Source organism: Oreochromis aureus, linkage group 11, assembly GCF_013358895.1.
Source record: "Oreochromis aureus strain Israel breed Guangdong linkage group 11, ZZ_aureus, whole genome shotgun sequence".
In the NCBI taxonomy this organism is placed as follows: domain Eukaryota; kingdom Metazoa; phylum Chordata; class Actinopteri; order Cichliformes; family Cichlidae; genus Oreochromis; species Oreochromis aureus.
Window position 1 is genome coordinate 37,243,416 of NC_052952.1, and position 17,609 is coordinate 37,261,024.

The following is a 17,609-nucleotide window of genomic DNA, read 5'->3' on the forward strand; positions in this document are numbered from 1 at the left end:
AAATATAACGGAGCAAAAGATTCACATCAGCAACCTGCAGCCTTTGTGTGATGCAATCTGTCCTTATGGACTAACGTCTCTGAGGAATGTTTCCAGCATCTTACTGAATCTCAGGACTAAGAGAGCTCTGAATGAAAAAGGGTCCAAGCCGATACTAGCAGGGCATCACTAATCAAGGGTCCAGTCAATATATCTGCTCTGTGACAGCAGGTAATAAAGCAATGGAGCAATATTCAGCCTGCAGCTTCCTGTGGTTAGCTGTTTACTGACAAATATGGGTCACCAACAGGAAGCTTCAGCCACATGTAGGTTCTAACCTTCTCTCTGAGTGGGCACTTTGCATGTGACGACAGCTGAAACAGTACACAGTGCAGACTTAATCACAACGCTGCGACACTACTTATGTTATGGAATCTGATTTAGAGCAGAGATTAGAAGAAGGTCGGAAATGCCTGCTGAGGTCGGTGTAAACCAGTGGAGGTGGGTTTACACCGACTTTAACAGGTGTTAACTGTTAAAGTTGACTTTAACATGAGTGCAGAGAGAAAATGTGATGTTCACAGATTAGAAATCAAAGTAGATCCAGCACTCAGGAAGAGAGCGTGTATCATTCAGTGAGTGATGGTGTTGAACGGGACTCTCAGTTACAGGTCAGTGGTTGATTTTGTCATCATACCATCAGACCTGCAGTTTCTTGGACACACAGTGAAGAGAGCTGATCAGCACTTGGTGGTGACTTGAATCAGCTGCTTGGTACCCGACAGACCTGCAGTTCTTTTTTGTTTGTTTCTCTTTTTTTTTTTCTTTTTAACCTGTCCCGTTTGGTTTTGCCATCAGAATTATTGTCTAAAGGCAAAGAAAGATGCCCAACAGATTTACTTTACCAAATGGACCAACCCAGCCTTGCCGTATTGGTCCATTTGATTGACCTTTGTTTTTATTGTTTATTTTATTTTATTTTCACTTGCTACACACGAGACAGACATGACTGGGGAAAGAAAGAGGTAGGGAAAGAAAAACAGCGGGGAAGAGGAACGGTGATAAAGGGCAAAAAACAAAAACGAACAAAACAAACAGACAAAAAATACATATATCAATCACCTGAATCACCTGACCTGACATACAGGCACACACAGATACAAACATCCATTCCCACCCTCATGCTCTCATATGCAATTACTCAGCACTCACCCAACGTGGAGACAGACATAAAAATAAACATGATATATAAATGATATAATCCCCACACTATTTATATCTTTTTATTTAGCTTTGAGCAGTGGCATTTGATTAAACATTTATTCCATTTATTAAACATACAGTTTCAATCATGTTATTACACACATTGCATTTGTGCTCATGATAGAGTTCAGCATACAGTCTAATGAAGGTTAAAAGCGTCATTCAGCGCTATGTCTGAACTGAGATATTGATGAAATGACTTGAATGCTGTGAATGAATGCATAATGTCATGGTCCTGGGTCAGTGACCCAGCGCTTTAAGCCGCCCACCCTGGCTTGGCAGTTCATTTGTGTTTTGGGGCTGTCGGGAGCCAGCCCTTGAGGGGGGGGGGTACTGTCATGGTCCTGGGTCAGTGACCCAGCGCTTTAAGTTTATTATTATCCTTTTTCTAGTTTATTCTGATTTTGTATTTGTTCTTAGGGTTTGAGTTGTGTTTCTTTCATTCCTACCTGCGTCTCTCCTCTGTGTTCTGTTCATGTCCCCAGTTGGTTGTGTAAAACAGTCTGTGAGTTTCCTGTTTTACTTTGTAGATTTGTGTCTCGTTATGTTCAGTAGTTCCAGCTGTGTCCCCGCCTGTCTGCCATTTCCTAATTACCTGGTGTGTGTATTTACACTGCGTGTCTGCCTGTGCTCCTCGTTGCGTCGTCTGTGTTCATTCCCTATGTTTCTCTACGTCTCCCTGTTCTGCCGTCCTCATCTGCCATCTCTGAGTTTCTCCTGCTGACCTTATGTTCCAGGTTTGTTTGTTAGTTTCACCCAGTTTAGGTTTATGTTCAGTCCTGCCCTCACTTCTGTCATTTTCACTGTAAATAAACCTCCACTCGCATCTCCATCACCGTCTGCATCTTGGGTCCTCATTTATTCATCACACGACTGCTGCCCCAGTCGTGACACATAACATGCTTACACACACAGACGTTAAGTACAATTTCTAGGGTAAAGGTGAAATAATTTTGCTTTGTTTCTGCTTAGCAACGAGTGACCCAGAAGGTGTTAAAGATAAGCTTGCCATGAATAAGTCTACAGGAAGCATCTAGAGGTGCCAGACAACCATATAGGGCAAAACGCTGTTGAACACAGAAACTTGTTTAACTGTCATTAATTATAACCTATGCATGTGATGTTTTGTCTAACGCGAGAAGGGGCGTTAACCCTGATATAATGAAACTCTGCTGAAAGTATGTTTTGACGAAAAATCTGGGTTGACAATATCGAGCTGTGTATCTTTCCACGTGTTAAATAAAATCATTGTTTTGACGTACTTGGACCAGTGGTCGTTTGTCTCCCACCTCAATCACGAAATCGGGACAATAGACGCTGTACACACAATCACACTCCCCAAGCGTACTCTATACCCCAGGTCTAGGTACCCTTGCCCCTGGAGGGGGAAACTGCGCCCAGACCCAGGTGGTGTTACCCTCTTCCCTGGGGTGGAGAGAAGCAGACCGCCCCGACTCCGCAGCAGCAGGGAGGCCCCACATTCCAGACCCCAATCGGACGGCCAACTCCTCCTCCTAGCCCCCCCGCCCCAACAGGCAGCAGAGAACGGGGGTGTGTGAAGACTCCAAACCTCCCTCCGCCCCTCATATGTAGTGTTGATGCATGTGTGTTCTAAGGTGCATTTAAAACCCAGGAGGGCATGGAGCTACCTGCCAGAGAGCAGCAGGTAAGCGAATAGCCCCTCCTGCTAGCCCTCAATGTCTACGTGTATTTAAAATTGAGAGGTGGGCAACAGCGCCAGGGGTGAGGTTGTACACCCAGACCTGGGGTTTCTAAAAATATATGTGCTGGGAGGGTCTTGCAGAGGCCACATGGTGGAAGCATGAGCTGCAGCCTCAACATGGACGGTGTGGCCCCGGCAGCGGCTGAAAGGAAAATTCAGTCGGAGTTTGGACAGGACATGAAGCAAGACTTTCAGCTGGCCCTGAAATGATTCTAGCAAACTGTAACTTGATTTGAGAGGAGAAGGTACCCATCACTGCAGGTGAGGTCATGGTAGTAGTTAAACAGTGGCAGGGCGAATCTCCATGGGGTGAGATGAAATGAGCTTTGGTTGAAGTGTCGCTGGTCTTTGTCTTAGAGAAAGGAGGAGCTCTGTCATTTGTCTCTTTCACTGGCATCCTGGTCGCTTCCTAAGTGATGTTTTCCAGGGATGTCGTACAGGGAAAAGTCTCCGGGGCAGAGCCGGGACACGCTGGAGAGATCTGGCTCTTTGCATGCCTGGGATCACCCTGCTCTCCCCGCTGATGAGCTGCAGGAGGTGGCCCGGTGGTCAGGCTCTGCTTAGACTGCAGATGGATGGAAAATTTTACTTCTTCGTGCGAGTTGGAATATGGCCAGATTTCCTAACGCTTTGCAGCAGGTGCAAGTCAACTTTTAGTGTTAAAAAGCTGCTGTTGGGATTTACTAAAGAGGCACAGTGAGAGTTTTGAATCAGAAAGAAGCAGACAGGGCTCATTTTCAGCTGGACTTACTGAGGAGTTACAGAACACACAAGGTTGTGAGGAGAACCTTTAAATTAAGTTTTATTATTCTGATGGTGGAAGGAGTGTTCATTTATTTTGAAAGAACAAGGAGAACAGAGCAAATGTGAAGAAATACAGTTTGTGATGATTCAGATAAAAAGAGACTGCAGCAGGTATATTACAAGTGATAGTGGTGTTGGCCTCGTTCTTCTTCGTTGGTCCTCGGCTCCTCAGTGACATCTGGAGGCTACAACAGGAAGCAGAGTTCAAACAGCAGCGATGAGATAACGAGGAACAGAAGAAGACAGCAGCAGACAGGTCGGTGCTGATAAACAGGCTCAAACTCCAAATCATGACGAGTGATGCAAGCAGAGAAAAGTTTGTGATGATTCAGATAAAAAGAGACTCAGTGCTCAGAGGAAGGATTACAGTCTGACAGAGAAAGCCATCCGTGACCGTTGCTGTGGCTTTTTCTCATCCTCAGCACTGACAGTGTTTGTGTAATTACTCTCACTGCCAGAAGGGGGAGACACAGCTCCAGCCTGCAGGGAGAAACACTGCAGCTCTGAATTTCCAATAAAGGCGTTTATAAATCAGAGTTTTAGTTAAATAAGTTAGCGAACAAGTGTAAAAGAAGAAGCACTGCACTGAAAGTCAAATCAGTTCACAGATCTTGTGTTTTATACCTGTGCAATACTGTGACTCACCTGAGCTTCCAAACATCTTCAGCTCTCTGCTGCTGACCTGCAAACAATATTTCCTGAGCAGAAACAAGAAGAACAATTTAATTTTCAATACCTAAAAAATATTGGTGAAAAGTTTGATAGCATTTTTTACATGTGTGTTCGGCCACGATTTATCAGTGAAAAGTTAATTATTTTTTCACATTTTCAGTTTTATTTTTATAGCATCAAACGTCATCTCCAGACACTTTGTGGGTTAAAACCCTAAAACATTAGGAAGTAGGAATGGGCGCAAGAGAACAACAAAGATAACTGAAGTTTGTTCTGAAAGATTGACCTGAGAGAGAGAGTCTAAATAAATACTGACACATGGGATTGGCACATGAAAATAACCAACAGGGAAGTTCTTCTTTAAGAGTCCAAGAAGTAAATACGCATTCCAGATTCAGCTGCAGGACGCATTTCTTTCAGAGCTGCTGGCTGTGGTGACTCCTGAGTACCATCTAAGCTGATTTTACACATGCTCTGCGGCTAGGAAGGGAATCAACAAACGGTTCTTGTAATTCCCAGTAGTTCGGTTCCTTGGAATTGTTAGTCTGCCTGTCCATCTATCACCTATCATGTCATCATTCATGTATTCATCGTATTAATTTACTGTATTTTCATTGTACAAAAGTACGAGAGCGCGATGGTAAAGTGGAAACTGCATCCAGGACAGAAACAGGTGCATCATGCTGCTAATGCAACTTTGGCTCTTTGCAAGCAGCACACAGCACGCAGTTAATTTGCACAGAAGAAAACGGAATGAGTGGGTAGAAGTTACCTTTTGATTATTATTGACGCCATAATGATGATGAGCACTGTGTGAGCACTGAATAGAACCAGTCGGACAACTGTCAGTTTGCCCAGTTTGACTCCTGTAAAGAAGATCAGACATTTCTGAGACTGGATATGAGGTTTTGCAGAGATTTGACAATTATGGTGACACAGTAGGATCACCTGAATAAAGCCACAGTCACACAGGCTTAAAGACCAGTCAGGACAATCTGGTCAACACTGGTCATGAGATAAATATATCTGTCATTTTGCTTCTGCCACAATCAGCTGCTCCTCAGTGTTCAGCTACACAAACCTCCCAAGAAACCCACTAATTTATTGCAATATTTACATAAGGAATAGTTCCAAAAATGTGATCTTTCACTCACATTTGTCAGCTAACAGATAATATTTAGCTGATAAATATATAAGTAATAATATTTTACAATTGTGTGTGTGCAAGACGTCGCTTCCTGTTTGACAGAGGAGAAAGAAAACTGATCACACCAACCTGCCTCTCCCGTCACCTGCAGGCTGTACGGCTCAGAGAGAGTTGTTAAGTTGATTTTGAGAGCACAGGTGTAGTTCCCAGAATCCTCTGCAGTCAGATGGCCGAGCTGGAGGGAGGAGCCAGTCTCTGATAGGGCGTGGCCATCTTTGAACCAGGTGACCTCCAATTGGTGGAAAGTGCAGACTGAAGCACAGAGCAGTGTGACGGTTTCACCTCTGCAGAACGTTTTATAATCACTGGAGCGAATTATTCTCATTTTAGACCCATCTAAAATATACATTAAATTATACATAACAATACATTATTTCTTTCTTCCAACACATTAATATTAATGATCAACATGTGGGTCAGAATTAGGGGATCTTGTCCTTACCAACAGCTCTGACAGTCACTCCTCTGCTGGTACTAAAATTGACTTCAGTGTGATCGACTTCCATACTGAAGCAAAAGGTTGCGCTGTCTCCCTGCTGAACATCTCTGATCTGTAAAGTGCAGTTTGTCTTCTTGTCTCCCAGATATTCGAAGCTTTGTGTGTTGTTTTTTGAATCACTGTCGTACACAAATGGTTTGGTGAGCTGACAAAGTTGATACCACCGGCTCTGATACCAGCGGACTCTGATGGTCTCTCGTGAAACTTCACTCTCATTGAAAGGTGGAGTGAAGGTGCAGGGGAGGGTGACAGTGGATCCTCTGACAGCACAAGTAGACCAGAAAGGATAGATCACAGTTTGACCCACAGCACCTAAAGAAGAGCAAACAGCGATTAGAACGCAGTGACTCAGTTTAGTGGTGAACGGTAAATGGATTGATTCTAATATAGCACTTAATACAACATGCCACATTCACCCATTCACACAAACACTATTTTCTATGCTTTTCAGTGCTTTCATACACCGATGGCTGTATCGGAGAGCAACTTAGGGTTACTATCTTGCCAAAGGATATTTGCCATGCAGACTGGGGGAGCCAGGGATCGTCGGTAAATACAGACTGCGGCGTGTGAAGCACTAAAACGAGGTTTCAGTTCAAACAATCAGCTCTTTGAAAGGTTCTGGATTGTTGATGCAGAATGCAAAGGTAATGTCATCAGATCAACATCAGACATAAAGATTCAAACTTCTTTACTGTTCAAATTGTCTTGCTCGCTGAGAGAGAGAATTTTTGATCCATCTGAAAGATTCAAGATATTAAAAAACTCCAGTCACAACAAAAATTGTTCTTTAATAACAGTTTGATAGGAAAACAGAAGCTTTTTGGCAAAATTTATCCAAACCAAAGTTGAAAAGCAAATCAAACGATCATCATTCTCACAGTCAGAGATCACGTCTTACCTGCCAGCAGGAACAGGAGACCCCACAGACAGTTTTTGTCCCAAACTGCCATCCTTACGTTTTAATGAGCCGACTGAATGACTTCTTCTTTGAATGTGCGATCAAACTGCAGCAGTGCTGATGAAGACACTGAAACACTGAGGTGGTGAGTTTAATGTCTCTGTGGTCAGTGTTTCACTTCCTTTGATTTTTCAATAAGTTCATTGTAACTGAAACGTGTCGTGAAGTGCGGCCTGGGTGAGGAGGAACTCACAGGTTTGAGTTTCACTATTAGCTCCTCTGAAATGCACCACAGAGAGGTCGTGTTGACGTAGAGACGACCAAATCCAAAAATATAAGGAGAGAAAAAATGATGTGCTGAAACGTGAAGCGATTTACTGGTGTTAGAACTTTTAACTTTCCTGTTTTTGTTGTTTCACATCACTAAATACTTTCTGCTTAGATAAGAGTTGATAAGTCTCATGCTTCTTACTCAGGGTTATCTTCATTCCCACGCTCTCAGGCTGACCAAGAACCTCAGTCTGAATAAGGGGAAGCGTCATTAGAGTTTCTTATCAAAGAAAATCCTTTTAGCTGATGTCAAAGAAACAACAAGGCAAGTTTATTTATATAGCACAATTCAACAACAAGGTGATTCAAAATGCTTTACAGAGGCATTAAAAAACAAAAACAAATAAAAGGCATGATTTAAAATTAAAAACAAAAAAAGGGAAGGAACAGTAGATAAAATCAGTAGTGAAAATGTAAGTTTTGAAATTTAAGCTTAAAAGTAAAACAGGCGGATTTGGTGCTTTATTCAAAAGCAGCTGAGAACAGGTGAGTCTTCAACCTGGATTTAAATAAACTGAGTGTTTCAGCTGATCTGAGGCTTTCTGGGAGTTTGTTCCAGATATAAGGAGCATAAAAGCTGAATGCAGCTTCTCCGTGTCTGGTTCTGACTCTGGGAACCGATAAAAGACCAGATCCAGATGACCTGAGGGATCTGGAAGGTTCATACTGGGTCAAGAGGTCACTGATGTATTTCGGTCCTAAACCATTCAGAGCTTTATAGACCAGCATCAGAACTTTAAAGTCTATCCTCTGACGGACAGGCAGCCAGTGTAAAGACCTCAGAGCTGGACTGATGTGGTCCACTTTTTTGGTCTTAGTGAGGACTCGAGCAGCAGAGTTCTGAATGAGCTGTAGTTGTCTGACTGATTTTTTAGGTAGACCTGTAAAGATGCTGTTACAGTAATCAAGCCTACTAAAGATGAATGCATGGACTAGTTTTTCCAGGTCCTGTTGAGACATCAGATCTTTTATCCTTGAAATATTCTTGAGGTGATAGTAAGCTGATTTTGTTATTGTCTTAATGTGTTTTTCTAAGTTTAGGTCTGCATCCATCACTACACCCACTACACCTTCTCTGGTGACCTGTAATCGTTTTTCTTTGGCTCCAAAGACTATTACCTCAGTTTTGAACACAATAAACCTCAAAAAATGTAGTTCTCATGTTTGCTGTGTACAGGCCTGTCTGTAAGGCTAATGCAGACAGTCGACAATGAATGTAACCTCATCCTGAGTTGATTAAATGTTAAGAGCATGAAGTTCATGGAGCAGACTCCATGTTTTTCTAGCTGTACTGTTTCATCACACAATGTTAGAAATCTCAAACTGAGGTAAATAAAAATCATGTTTCAGAAAGAGAACCAGTGAGCTGCAAACACACCGAAAGGTCTGATGTTCAGGATGATTAACAGCACACGTTTCATCATAAACCTTTGAGTGCATGATGTTGGACTCAGCTGAAGGCTCTTGATGATATTCTGATTATAAACAGGTTGCACTGCTTTTTGGATTGATTTTAAAGCAGTGAGCAGATCACAGTCTGTCTGTGGAGCCTCGCAGTGATAGAGTGCTTTAACTGTTACACCAAGAATTATTAGAAAAAAGCCTGTTAAATATAATAGTGATGAATTCACACGGCCTGGCCTCGTTCTTCTTCGTTGGTTCGAAGCTCCTCAGTGACGTGTGGAGGCTACAACAGGAAGCAGAGGTGAGATTATGAGGAAGCGAACACGACGACAGCAGACAGCTCAGCACAGATAAACACAGCTGGATGATGTCACTACAACATATTTCTACACTTTTAATAGATTGAATAGATTTGTCACAAACGTTCACTGTTAAAAATTTCATTCAAGTTATTTAAATGTTTCCTATGAAGGGAGGATATCATATACTGGGACTAGCTGGTTAGCAGTGACTGAACTTTCAAGGGCAGCGTTCATCCCTGTCAGTCCTCATGTGGGCCCACTGTCAGGGGCTGAGCCTGTGACCCAGCATTTTCAGTTCATTTTATACTTTGCGATTTCTTATATTATACTGAAGATTGCCCAGCTCTTGTGTCGTCATTATTAGTTAGGGTTTGGTTGAGTTTCATTGTAGTTTCTCCAATAATTCCTGATTCATTAGTTTTTCCTTGCCTTCTGTTTCAATATGTCATTGTTTCCTGTTTTATTTTGAAAAGGTCTTGTGTTTCCATGTTCAATGTGTTTAGTTTTACTCTGTCCATTTGTGTCAGCTGTTTCTCCATGTTTGTCACTTCCCCTGATCACCTCCTGTGTGCTTTTAGTCTGTGTGTTTCCACTCATACCTCGTCCAATCGTCTGCTTTGTTTCCATGCCACGTCACGCTCTCAGGGTTTTATATATCCACGTCAGTCTGCCACGTTTAAGGTTTTTCTTGTTTATTTTCTCCTCGACAGGTTTTTCATGTTTAGGATGCTTCATGTTTTCGTTCTAGGTTTGCCAGTTTAGGTTATTGTTTAGCTTTGCATTGTTTTCATCCTTTTTATTAGGTACTGTTCTGTCAGCCTTAATAAACAGCTCATCTTCGGTTGAGTTTTAGAGTGTCTGCACTTGGGTCCACGCCGTGACTCCACACAGTCTGCTTCAGCCAGACTGTGACACCCACCATGTGTGCGAGGAGCCATAGAGAGCTGGTACTCTGTGAGGGCAGCTTTTAAAGGCAGAGGCCTTGTCAGTCTGACTCTCCAAACTGACTTTAGGGATTCAAAATGCAAGCTCTCTGGTAAAGGTGCATCTGATTCATTATAGGGAAACAAACCATTAAACATGTTCCGTTGCATTGTCAGAATTATCAGGAAGAAAGAAGCCAACTGACTCAAAACCAAGATTAATCTAGAAATAAAAGATTTATTGTGAAGGAACTCCAGAAGAAAAGGTTTTTTGGTTTTATTTCAGTTTGTGAAGCGGACTAATTTCTTGCTCACAGGGGGTGATGTGATTGTTGGGTTTCTCTCTGTATGTATTACTGTAGAGTCTACCTTACAATATAAAACTCCTTGAGGCGACTGTTGTTGTGATTTGGCGCTGTGTAAATAAAACTGAATTGAATTGAAATTGAACGTTCCTACCCTTCAGCCACGGCCATGAGCTGTGAGGAAGTGACACTGTGACCATCAGAGTGACCAAGCTCCAAGTGAAAGCATCGCTCCTCCACATCACCTGGAGGCGAGGTGTCTCAGGTATGTCAAATCAGGAGACTCCAGGACAAACGCAGAACACACTGGCGATTTGGCTCTTGGCACACTCTGTGGTGGTGAATGGACTGGTTCTTATATAGTGCTTTTCTGCCCACTCAAAGCGCTTTACACAACATGCCTCATTCACACCAGCACTTATTTCTAACATTCCCACTCGGATGGATGCATCAGAGAACAAGGTGACGCATTTGGAAGGCAGACTGGAGCAGCCAGGGATCAAACCACCAATCTGCAGGTTAGTAGATGACCTGCTCTACCCTCTGAGCCACAGACACCTCATGTCCCAGGAACCACAGACTTTACATAGACAGACTCCCTGCAGATAACAATGAAGCTAAAATATGACACATGAGAGCACTCCCATTTTGTGCAGCACTGTTTATAATCTCCACAGGAAACACAGTGCCCCTTCCTCACCAGCAGACGGTGTGAATGACATCAGCAGCGTGAGATGATTATCTGCTTCACTGACACAGCTATCATCTATTTATACAGTCCATGGTTTGAACATGAAGGCTGGTGCGTTGGAAACAGTCACATCTGTGTTCTGTGCTGATGTGAAACTCGCTAATGATGCTTTTGTTTCTGGGACTAATTTAGACCGGCTTTATGTAGTTTATGTAGGTGGTTTAGTGAAGATAAGACAAGAAAATGCTTGTTCAGTAAAATAAAACTCCACAGAACCTCCTCAATGCTTTTCAGTGTTTATAAAGACTAAACATTTAGGATCAAACATGTTCATCTGTGAGCTTTAAAGGTGATGAAACCAAAGAGAAGAAGTCTTCCTGTCTGCTGTCAAATCAGTTTCTCAGATCTTGAATGTGTTGATTTCTGCGACTCACCTGAGCTTCCACATGTCTCGGCTCTCTGCTGCTGACCTGCAAACAACACGTCCTGTACAGAAAGGTGTGACATGAAGTTTGAATCATCTGAAACTTCTGATTTTGGCTGCTCCTGTTGTGGGTTCCCACAGCACATCATCTGCCTGATCCAGTATGGAATACTTTAGATATCTGATTTTGTGCTGAATGTCCTTCTTGACAGAAACGTCCTCATTTATCTGGGTTTATCTGTGCCTTGGTTTAAAATTTGAAAGACTAGTTGTTATCAACATTGCACGGCCTATCCTACTGCAGAGATGGTCAGTAAACTCATACAGGAAATCTTCAGCTGAAATGCAGTCCAAGCATAAAATGAGTCCATTATTATGTTCTAGCTCTGTGTGGTGCTGACTGTGGTGATTCCAGCATCGACTGAGACAGACTAACAGAGGAGGAGGAATAAAAGGGATCTGTGGGTAATAATTACCTTTTGAGGATGACTGATGAGACGGTGATGATGAGCAGTGTGTGCACACTGAACACAACCACATGGATAACTGTCACTTTGTCCATTTTGACCTCTGTCAAGAAGATCAGACAATAAGCTTCTGCTCTGCAGACGCTTGGGTAATAATATTTTCCAGGGAAAGTTTGGATGGATTTATCGATACAATCTAACATGCAGATGTTTGACAGAGATCACACTGATCACACCAACCTGCCTCTGCCGTCACCTGCAGGCTGTACGGCTCAGAGAGAGTCTCCAGGCGTTTATCAATATGCGTACTTGTGCGTACTTGCGTTCTCGTGTACTCGTGATACGTCATCAGTCGGAGACCAAGTACTGTTCCAATTCGAAGTACGCATCACGCCGAGAACGCGAAAAAGTCCCGGATGTGTTCTCGAGCATGCATCGGTGTAGACTTGGGACAGCTAAATATCCCAGAATGCATTTCGTCCAAAACTCAACAGCGGACTCCCGGCACATCGTTTCCAACCCCCCCCCCCAAACCGCTCGCGGTCTTCTCACTACTCAGGTTAAAGAAACCCCAGCAGCTGTCTATAGTATTGAGTGTCCACTAGAATAGAAATAAAAGCGTTCTAACATCTCACCTGCTTGTTTTTATTAAGGTATGTACACGTATGTACATGTACACTATTTTTATTAATAGAGGTTTCACTACTGAGGTTAAAAATGATATATAAGTCACTTAGATCACTTCTAAATGTTAATGTTTGGTTTATTTCAGTGTTTTATTTGTTCCTGAGTAAACCGGTTTGGCTGTGATTAAAGTTAAGCTTCATAACATGTTACTCAGTTACATTAGGAGGGGACGGCAGTAAAAACTCCGGCCCTGTGACATCATCACGTACGCTGGTGTTCCGACTGTACAAATCACGAGTCCGTGCTCGCGTTCTCGGCGGGTACGTACTCACCGAGAACGCGAGTACGTACTCGCGTACTTGGGCATTGATAAACGGCCTCCATGTTCTTCTTCAGAGCACAGGTGTAGTTCCCAGAATCCTCTGCAGTCAGAGGGCAGAGATGGAGGGAGGGGCCAGTCTCTGAGAGGGTGTGGCCATCTTTGAACCAGGTGACCTCCAGTTGGTGGAAAGTGCAGACTGAAGCACAGAGCAGTGTGACGGTTTCACCTCTGCTCAACTTTTTATCATCACTGGAGCTGATTATTCTCTTTTTGGTCGAATCTAAAAGGAAAGTGTAGATGAGTTTAACTGAACACTTTAATTTGTGTCAGAATCAGGATGTTTGGTTCTCACCTTCAACTCTGACAGTCACTCCTGTCGTGTTAGTAAAATGTCCTTTAGAATGATCAGCTTCCATCCTGAAGCGAAAGGTTGCGCTGTCTCCCTGCTGAACATCTCTGATCTGTAAAGTGCAGTTTGTCTTCATGTCTCCCAGATATTGATAACGAGGATCGCTGTTTGCTGAGTTACTGTCAAACACAGACGGAACGCTGCCATGACAGAGTAGATGGTTCTTACACCAGCGGACTCTGACGATCTTTAGAGGAACTTCTTTCCCACCGTCATCGAAAGACTTCCGAGGTGTGAAGGTGCAGGGGAGGGTGACAGTGGATCCTCTGACAGCACAGGTAGACGTGAGAGGATAGATCACAGTTTGACCCACAGCACCTAAAGAAGAGCAAACACAGAGATGAGATTTGAACACAGTGACTGAGTCTGGCAAAAATTTGAGAAACAACAAACATTCTCACAGTCAGAGATCACGTCCTACCTGCCAGCAGGAACAGGAGACCCCACAGAGTGTTTTTGTCCCAAACTGCCATCCTTACGTTTTAATGAGCCGACTGAATGACTTCTTTAAATGTGTGATCAAACTGCAGCAGTGCTGATGAAGACACTGACTGACACACTGAGGTGGTGAGTTAATGTGTCTGTGGTCAATACTTCCTCCCTTTTTCTCTTTTTAAAAGCTGTTTCTGTAACCTGCTGCTTGAAGGTATCAAAGTGTTGCAGAGAAGCAGATTTAGACAATAAAGAGGAAACTAAACTTAAATTCATTTTCATCTTTATGTCTTTGAACTCGCAGCACTAAAAGCCTTTTCTTGAGTTTAGTTCCTGCGTCATGTGTCCTGGTCTACAACTGACTACTTAAACAACAAATTACAGCAGTGCTGATAAAGAGACGGACTGAGATGGTGGGATTACCGTTGACTCTAAACTCTTTCTGCTTTTATATGTCAGGATTTTGTATTTGACTTGTTGTTATTCGAAGATGTTGTGACCTGTTGATCTGATCGGGGAATCTAACAGAGTGAGGAGGAAGTAAATGTTAAAGCTTCACTGCAGCTGCCCGTCTTCCTGTCAAACAGGAAGAATATATATATCTTTCCTAATTTTGTGTTACAGAAATTCTGAAGAAGTTGGAATCTGTGTTATATGTAAATGCAATGATTTTCTAAAGAGGTTAGCAAAGAGAAGTGGGATAGTCAAGAGATGAAGAAAGTAAACTGGAGTACTGGGAGCCTGGGAGTACAGCAAAGAGAGAAGCAGACAGAGAGATAGAAATGTACGAATCAGTGAAGAGAGTAAAAAAACAGACAGGAAGTGGAGCTGGAGACCTTTATTGGGCGTGACCAGGATTAGAAATGAGTAGATCAGAGGGGCAGGTGAGGCTGAGATGGTTTGAAGATGTGCAGAGGAGGGAGAGTAGATATGTTGGACAAGAAGTACAACTGCCAGGAAGAAGAAAAAGACCACAGAAAAGACTGAAGATGGACATGCAGAGGGTTGGTGTGACAGGATGCTGGTGATGTCAAAAGTGTCCGTCCCCACAAGTCTGAGACTCACAAAGTGGTTTTAGTGTCAGGGTTACAGTTAGGTTTGAGGGTCAGGGTTAGGCATTCATTTTGTAGCTTTTTTCTGCCCTCCTGATTTTGTGTCTGTGTTTCTGTTGCTTCCTGTTTTACTTTGTCTGCTGTGCTTTGAATCCAGTTTTACATCCACTGTCTCGCTCTCTACGTTAGGTTCAGCTGTCCTCCACGGTGTCCTGTGTCCTTTTCACCTGGTGTATTTAATGCCTCCGTCTTGGTCGTGTGTCTAGTTTTTGGATGCCTTGATCCTGGCCAGCCTTTGTTTTAGTATTTTGTTGGAGTTTAGCATTGAAGCAGCTTTCTCGGTTTATTTTCTTTCAGCTGTGTTAGCTTGTATTTCAGGTCAAATTCATTCCAAATAATGAAAAAAGGGCTCTTCCACTTGATGCTGTTTATTTCTGTATTTACTTTGTTTAAAACCTCTTCTTATTATAAACTACATTGTTGTAACTTTGGTCTCAATATCTTTGTGCTGACTGCCGCTCTCTCACTTCAGATGCCTGCTCGTTTCTGTGGTCATCCTCTGGTGTTGGAGGTAAAACCCCAGCAGACTCTGTGTGCAGTGTAAACATTAGCTTTTGTGCAGGCAGCGTAGCAATGAGATGGTTAGCACTGTCGGCTCCAAGGTCCTGATTTCGAATCCTTTCCGTGTAGAGTCTGCATGTTCTTCCTGGGTTGGGTAATTAGTTATTGTAAATCGACGATGGGCATAAATGTTTGTCTGTCTCCTATTTTTACACCGTGGTGTGCCCCACCTCACGTCCTGTGAAAGCTGGAATAAGGTCCAGCCCCCCTGTGACCCTAAACTGCAGAACAAAATGGATGGATGGATGTTTTGGGGCAACTTTAGTCTTTATTTGTTCAACATTGGAAACATGCAGTGAAGGGCCCCGAGTCAGACCTAACCCAGGACACTGTGCTGAGCACTGACTATGTGGTCGCCTGGCCAACCAGGTTTGCTAAACAGGCACACAAGTATCGGTTCACTTGCTTGGACCACATCCTCATTCAGGTTTGACAGCGTTTCCAGCAGATGGTCTTGATGCATTCTCAATCATCCAGGAAAGTAAATCTCCAAAAGTTGAATCTGTTCATCTGGACGTAGCGTTTTGTGGGAGAAACGTTTCGCCACTCATCCAAGTGACTTCTTCAGTCTCAGCTGACTGCAGGTTTCCCCAAACCTTATAAACAGGAGTATCGGAGCAGTTGAGACGCATTTTTTCTAAACACCGGGTCTCTGTGGCTTTTAAACCCCAAAATACGCTGCACCAAAAACTGGTCCACCCTAAGGATCGGGTCCCCCGACACAAACAGAGTAACATAGTGTACGCTGTTAAGTGCCAGGAGGATTGCCAGGATTTATACATCGGGGAAACCAAACAACCTCTAGCGAAGCGGATGGCACAACACAGAAGAGCTACCTCATCAGGCCAGGACTCTGCAGTTTATTTACACCTACAGGCCAGTGGACACTCTTTCAACGATGAGGATGTACACATCCTGGACAGGGAGGAACGCTGGTTTGAGCGCAGAGTCAAGGAGGCCATTTACGTGAAAAGGGAAAGACCATCTCTGAATGGAGGAGGGGGCCTAAGGGTACATCTGTCACCATCTTACAATGCTGTGATTGCAGCCATTCCCCAACTCTCTGTGAATGGTACTCATGGCCATTGATCAGTGTTCTTTGATCAGTGGGTTTTGGTCAGTGATTGTTGATCAATGGTCATGGGAATTTGCATAATTATGATTAAGGAACTGACCTCCCAGCCCATTGTTCCTTCAGTGGGCTGGTTTCAGTCATTATGCAAATGTACTGTTTATAAGGTTTGGGGAAACCTGCAGTCAGCTGAGACTGAAGAAGTCACTTGGATGAGTGACGAAACGTTTCTCACACAAAACGCTACGTCCAGATGAACAGATTCAACTTTTGGAGGTTTCCAGCAGATGGCTTGAATGTGAATTGAGGCTGCGGTCTGGGGAAGGTCTCAGAGGAGCATGGCAGCAGCTCAGGGGCAGATCCCCAGGTACTAATGAGGAGAGAATGAACTGAAGAGGGGGGCACGTAAAACAGATCGTACAGCCTGTGGAGCAGGGGAGGTTAGAGGGGCATGTATGGAGGTGTGGTCGTACTCCTCAAATTCAGATAAATGCTTGAATACTTGACACTTGTCCATTTTTGCTCATCCTCACAGACACAAAGCTCCATACTTGACTCATTTTTGGTCACTGAAACTGAAAATGATGTTTAAATTTTTTGCTTGACTCAATTCCCCCGAATTGAGTTCTTCATTCAAACCTGAAACGATTTAAACACATTTTCATTCCCGAATTTTGGGCCAAAAAAAGTGTTTTTGCTCATTTTTAGATTTCAAATTTAAAATCTTACGATATTATTGACCTTTTGACCTTTTGGTAGGAAACAAATTCAAATTCAAATTTTATTTGTCACATACACCGTACGATATGCAGTGAAATGCTTACACAACTGCTCGTGACCTAAAGAAAAAAAAGAACTATGAATAGGATAGGAAATAAATATGAAAATTAAAAGGGTAAATTTAACTGGGAAGGAATAAGATAAAATATATAAATTAAAGTTGAAAATAAAATAACTGTACAACAAAATACACAATATACAATATAGAAATATATAAGAATGTATGAAGAAATATAGAATAATAACAGCAGCTGTACAAGTATTAAATGGAAATGAAGAAATATGATGTCCAGGGTTGTGCGATCCACATGTGAAAGTGTCTTGTGCAGTGCAAATATGCTTGAAGTGATTTAAGTGATGAAGTGATTCGATTAGATGACCACGCATCTAATCGAATTAG

General features: G+C 42.9%; 3 protein-coding genes across 3 annotated transcripts in view; all 3 read right to left on the reverse strand.

Annotated features, from left to right (window-relative positions):
- Positions 1-1,725, reverse strand: part of LOC120442571 — a 31,960-nt gene extending 30,235 nt beyond the window's left edge. The window contains exon 1 of the mRNA XM_039619248.1: positions 1,692-1,725. The gene's annotated coding sequence lies outside the window, so the exon portion shown is untranslated. The remainder of the gene's footprint in view (positions 1-1,691) is intronic.
- A 2,035-nt stretch (positions 1,726-3,760) lies between these two features.
- Positions 3,761-7,100, reverse strand: LOC120442749. Its single transcript, XM_039619901.1, has 6 exons — positions 7,049-7,100; positions 6,091-6,459; positions 5,718-5,900; positions 5,214-5,307; positions 4,415-4,467; positions 3,761-3,954 (listed from the first exon to the last, which is right to left on the reverse strand). Exons 1-6 carry the CDS (start codon positions 7,098-7,100, stop codon positions 3,938-3,940), a joined length of 768 nt encoding a protein of 255 aa, XP_039475835.1. The 3' UTR covers positions 3,761-3,937.
- Positions 7,101-9,005: 1,905 nt separating this feature from the next.
- Positions 9,006-13,725, reverse strand: LOC116310162 (sialic acid-binding Ig-like lectin 10). The gene is made up of 6 exons (XM_031726897.1): positions 13,674-13,725; positions 13,196-13,570; positions 12,881-13,123; positions 11,904-11,997; positions 11,438-11,489; positions 9,006-9,065 (listed from the first exon to the last, which is right to left on the reverse strand). The coding sequence occupies exons 1-6, from the start codon at positions 13,723-13,725 to the stop codon at positions 9,006-9,008; spliced, it is 876 nt and encodes a 291-aa protein (XP_031582757.1).
- Positions 13,726-17,609: the final 3,884 nt, after the last annotated feature.

Coding starts and splice junctions, on each gene's coding strand:
- LOC116310162 (XM_031726897.1), bottom strand. CDS start 13,725: ATGGCAGTTTGGGACAAAAACACTCTGTGGGGTCTCCTGTTCCTGCTG. Junction 11,490..11,903: donor TCATCAGTCATCCTCAAAAG/GTAATTATTACC, acceptor CTTTCTGTACAG/GACGTGTTGTTTGCAGGTCA. Junction 9,066..11,437: donor CGAGACATGTGGAAGCTCAG/GTGAGTCGCAGA, acceptor TTCCTGTTGTAG/CCTCCACACGTCACTGAGGA.
- LOC120442749 (XM_039619901.1), bottom strand. CDS start 7,100: ATGGCAGTTTGGGACAAAAACTGTCTGTGGGGTCTCCTGTTCCTGCTG. Junction 5,308..5,717: donor GCAGGTGACGGGAGAGGCAG/GTTGGTGTGATC, acceptor TCTTCTTTACAG/GAGTCAAACTGGGCAAACTG. Junction 4,468..5,213: donor GCGTCAATAATAATCAAAAG/GTAACTTCTACC, acceptor GTTTCTGCTCAG/GAAATATTGTTTGCAGGTCA.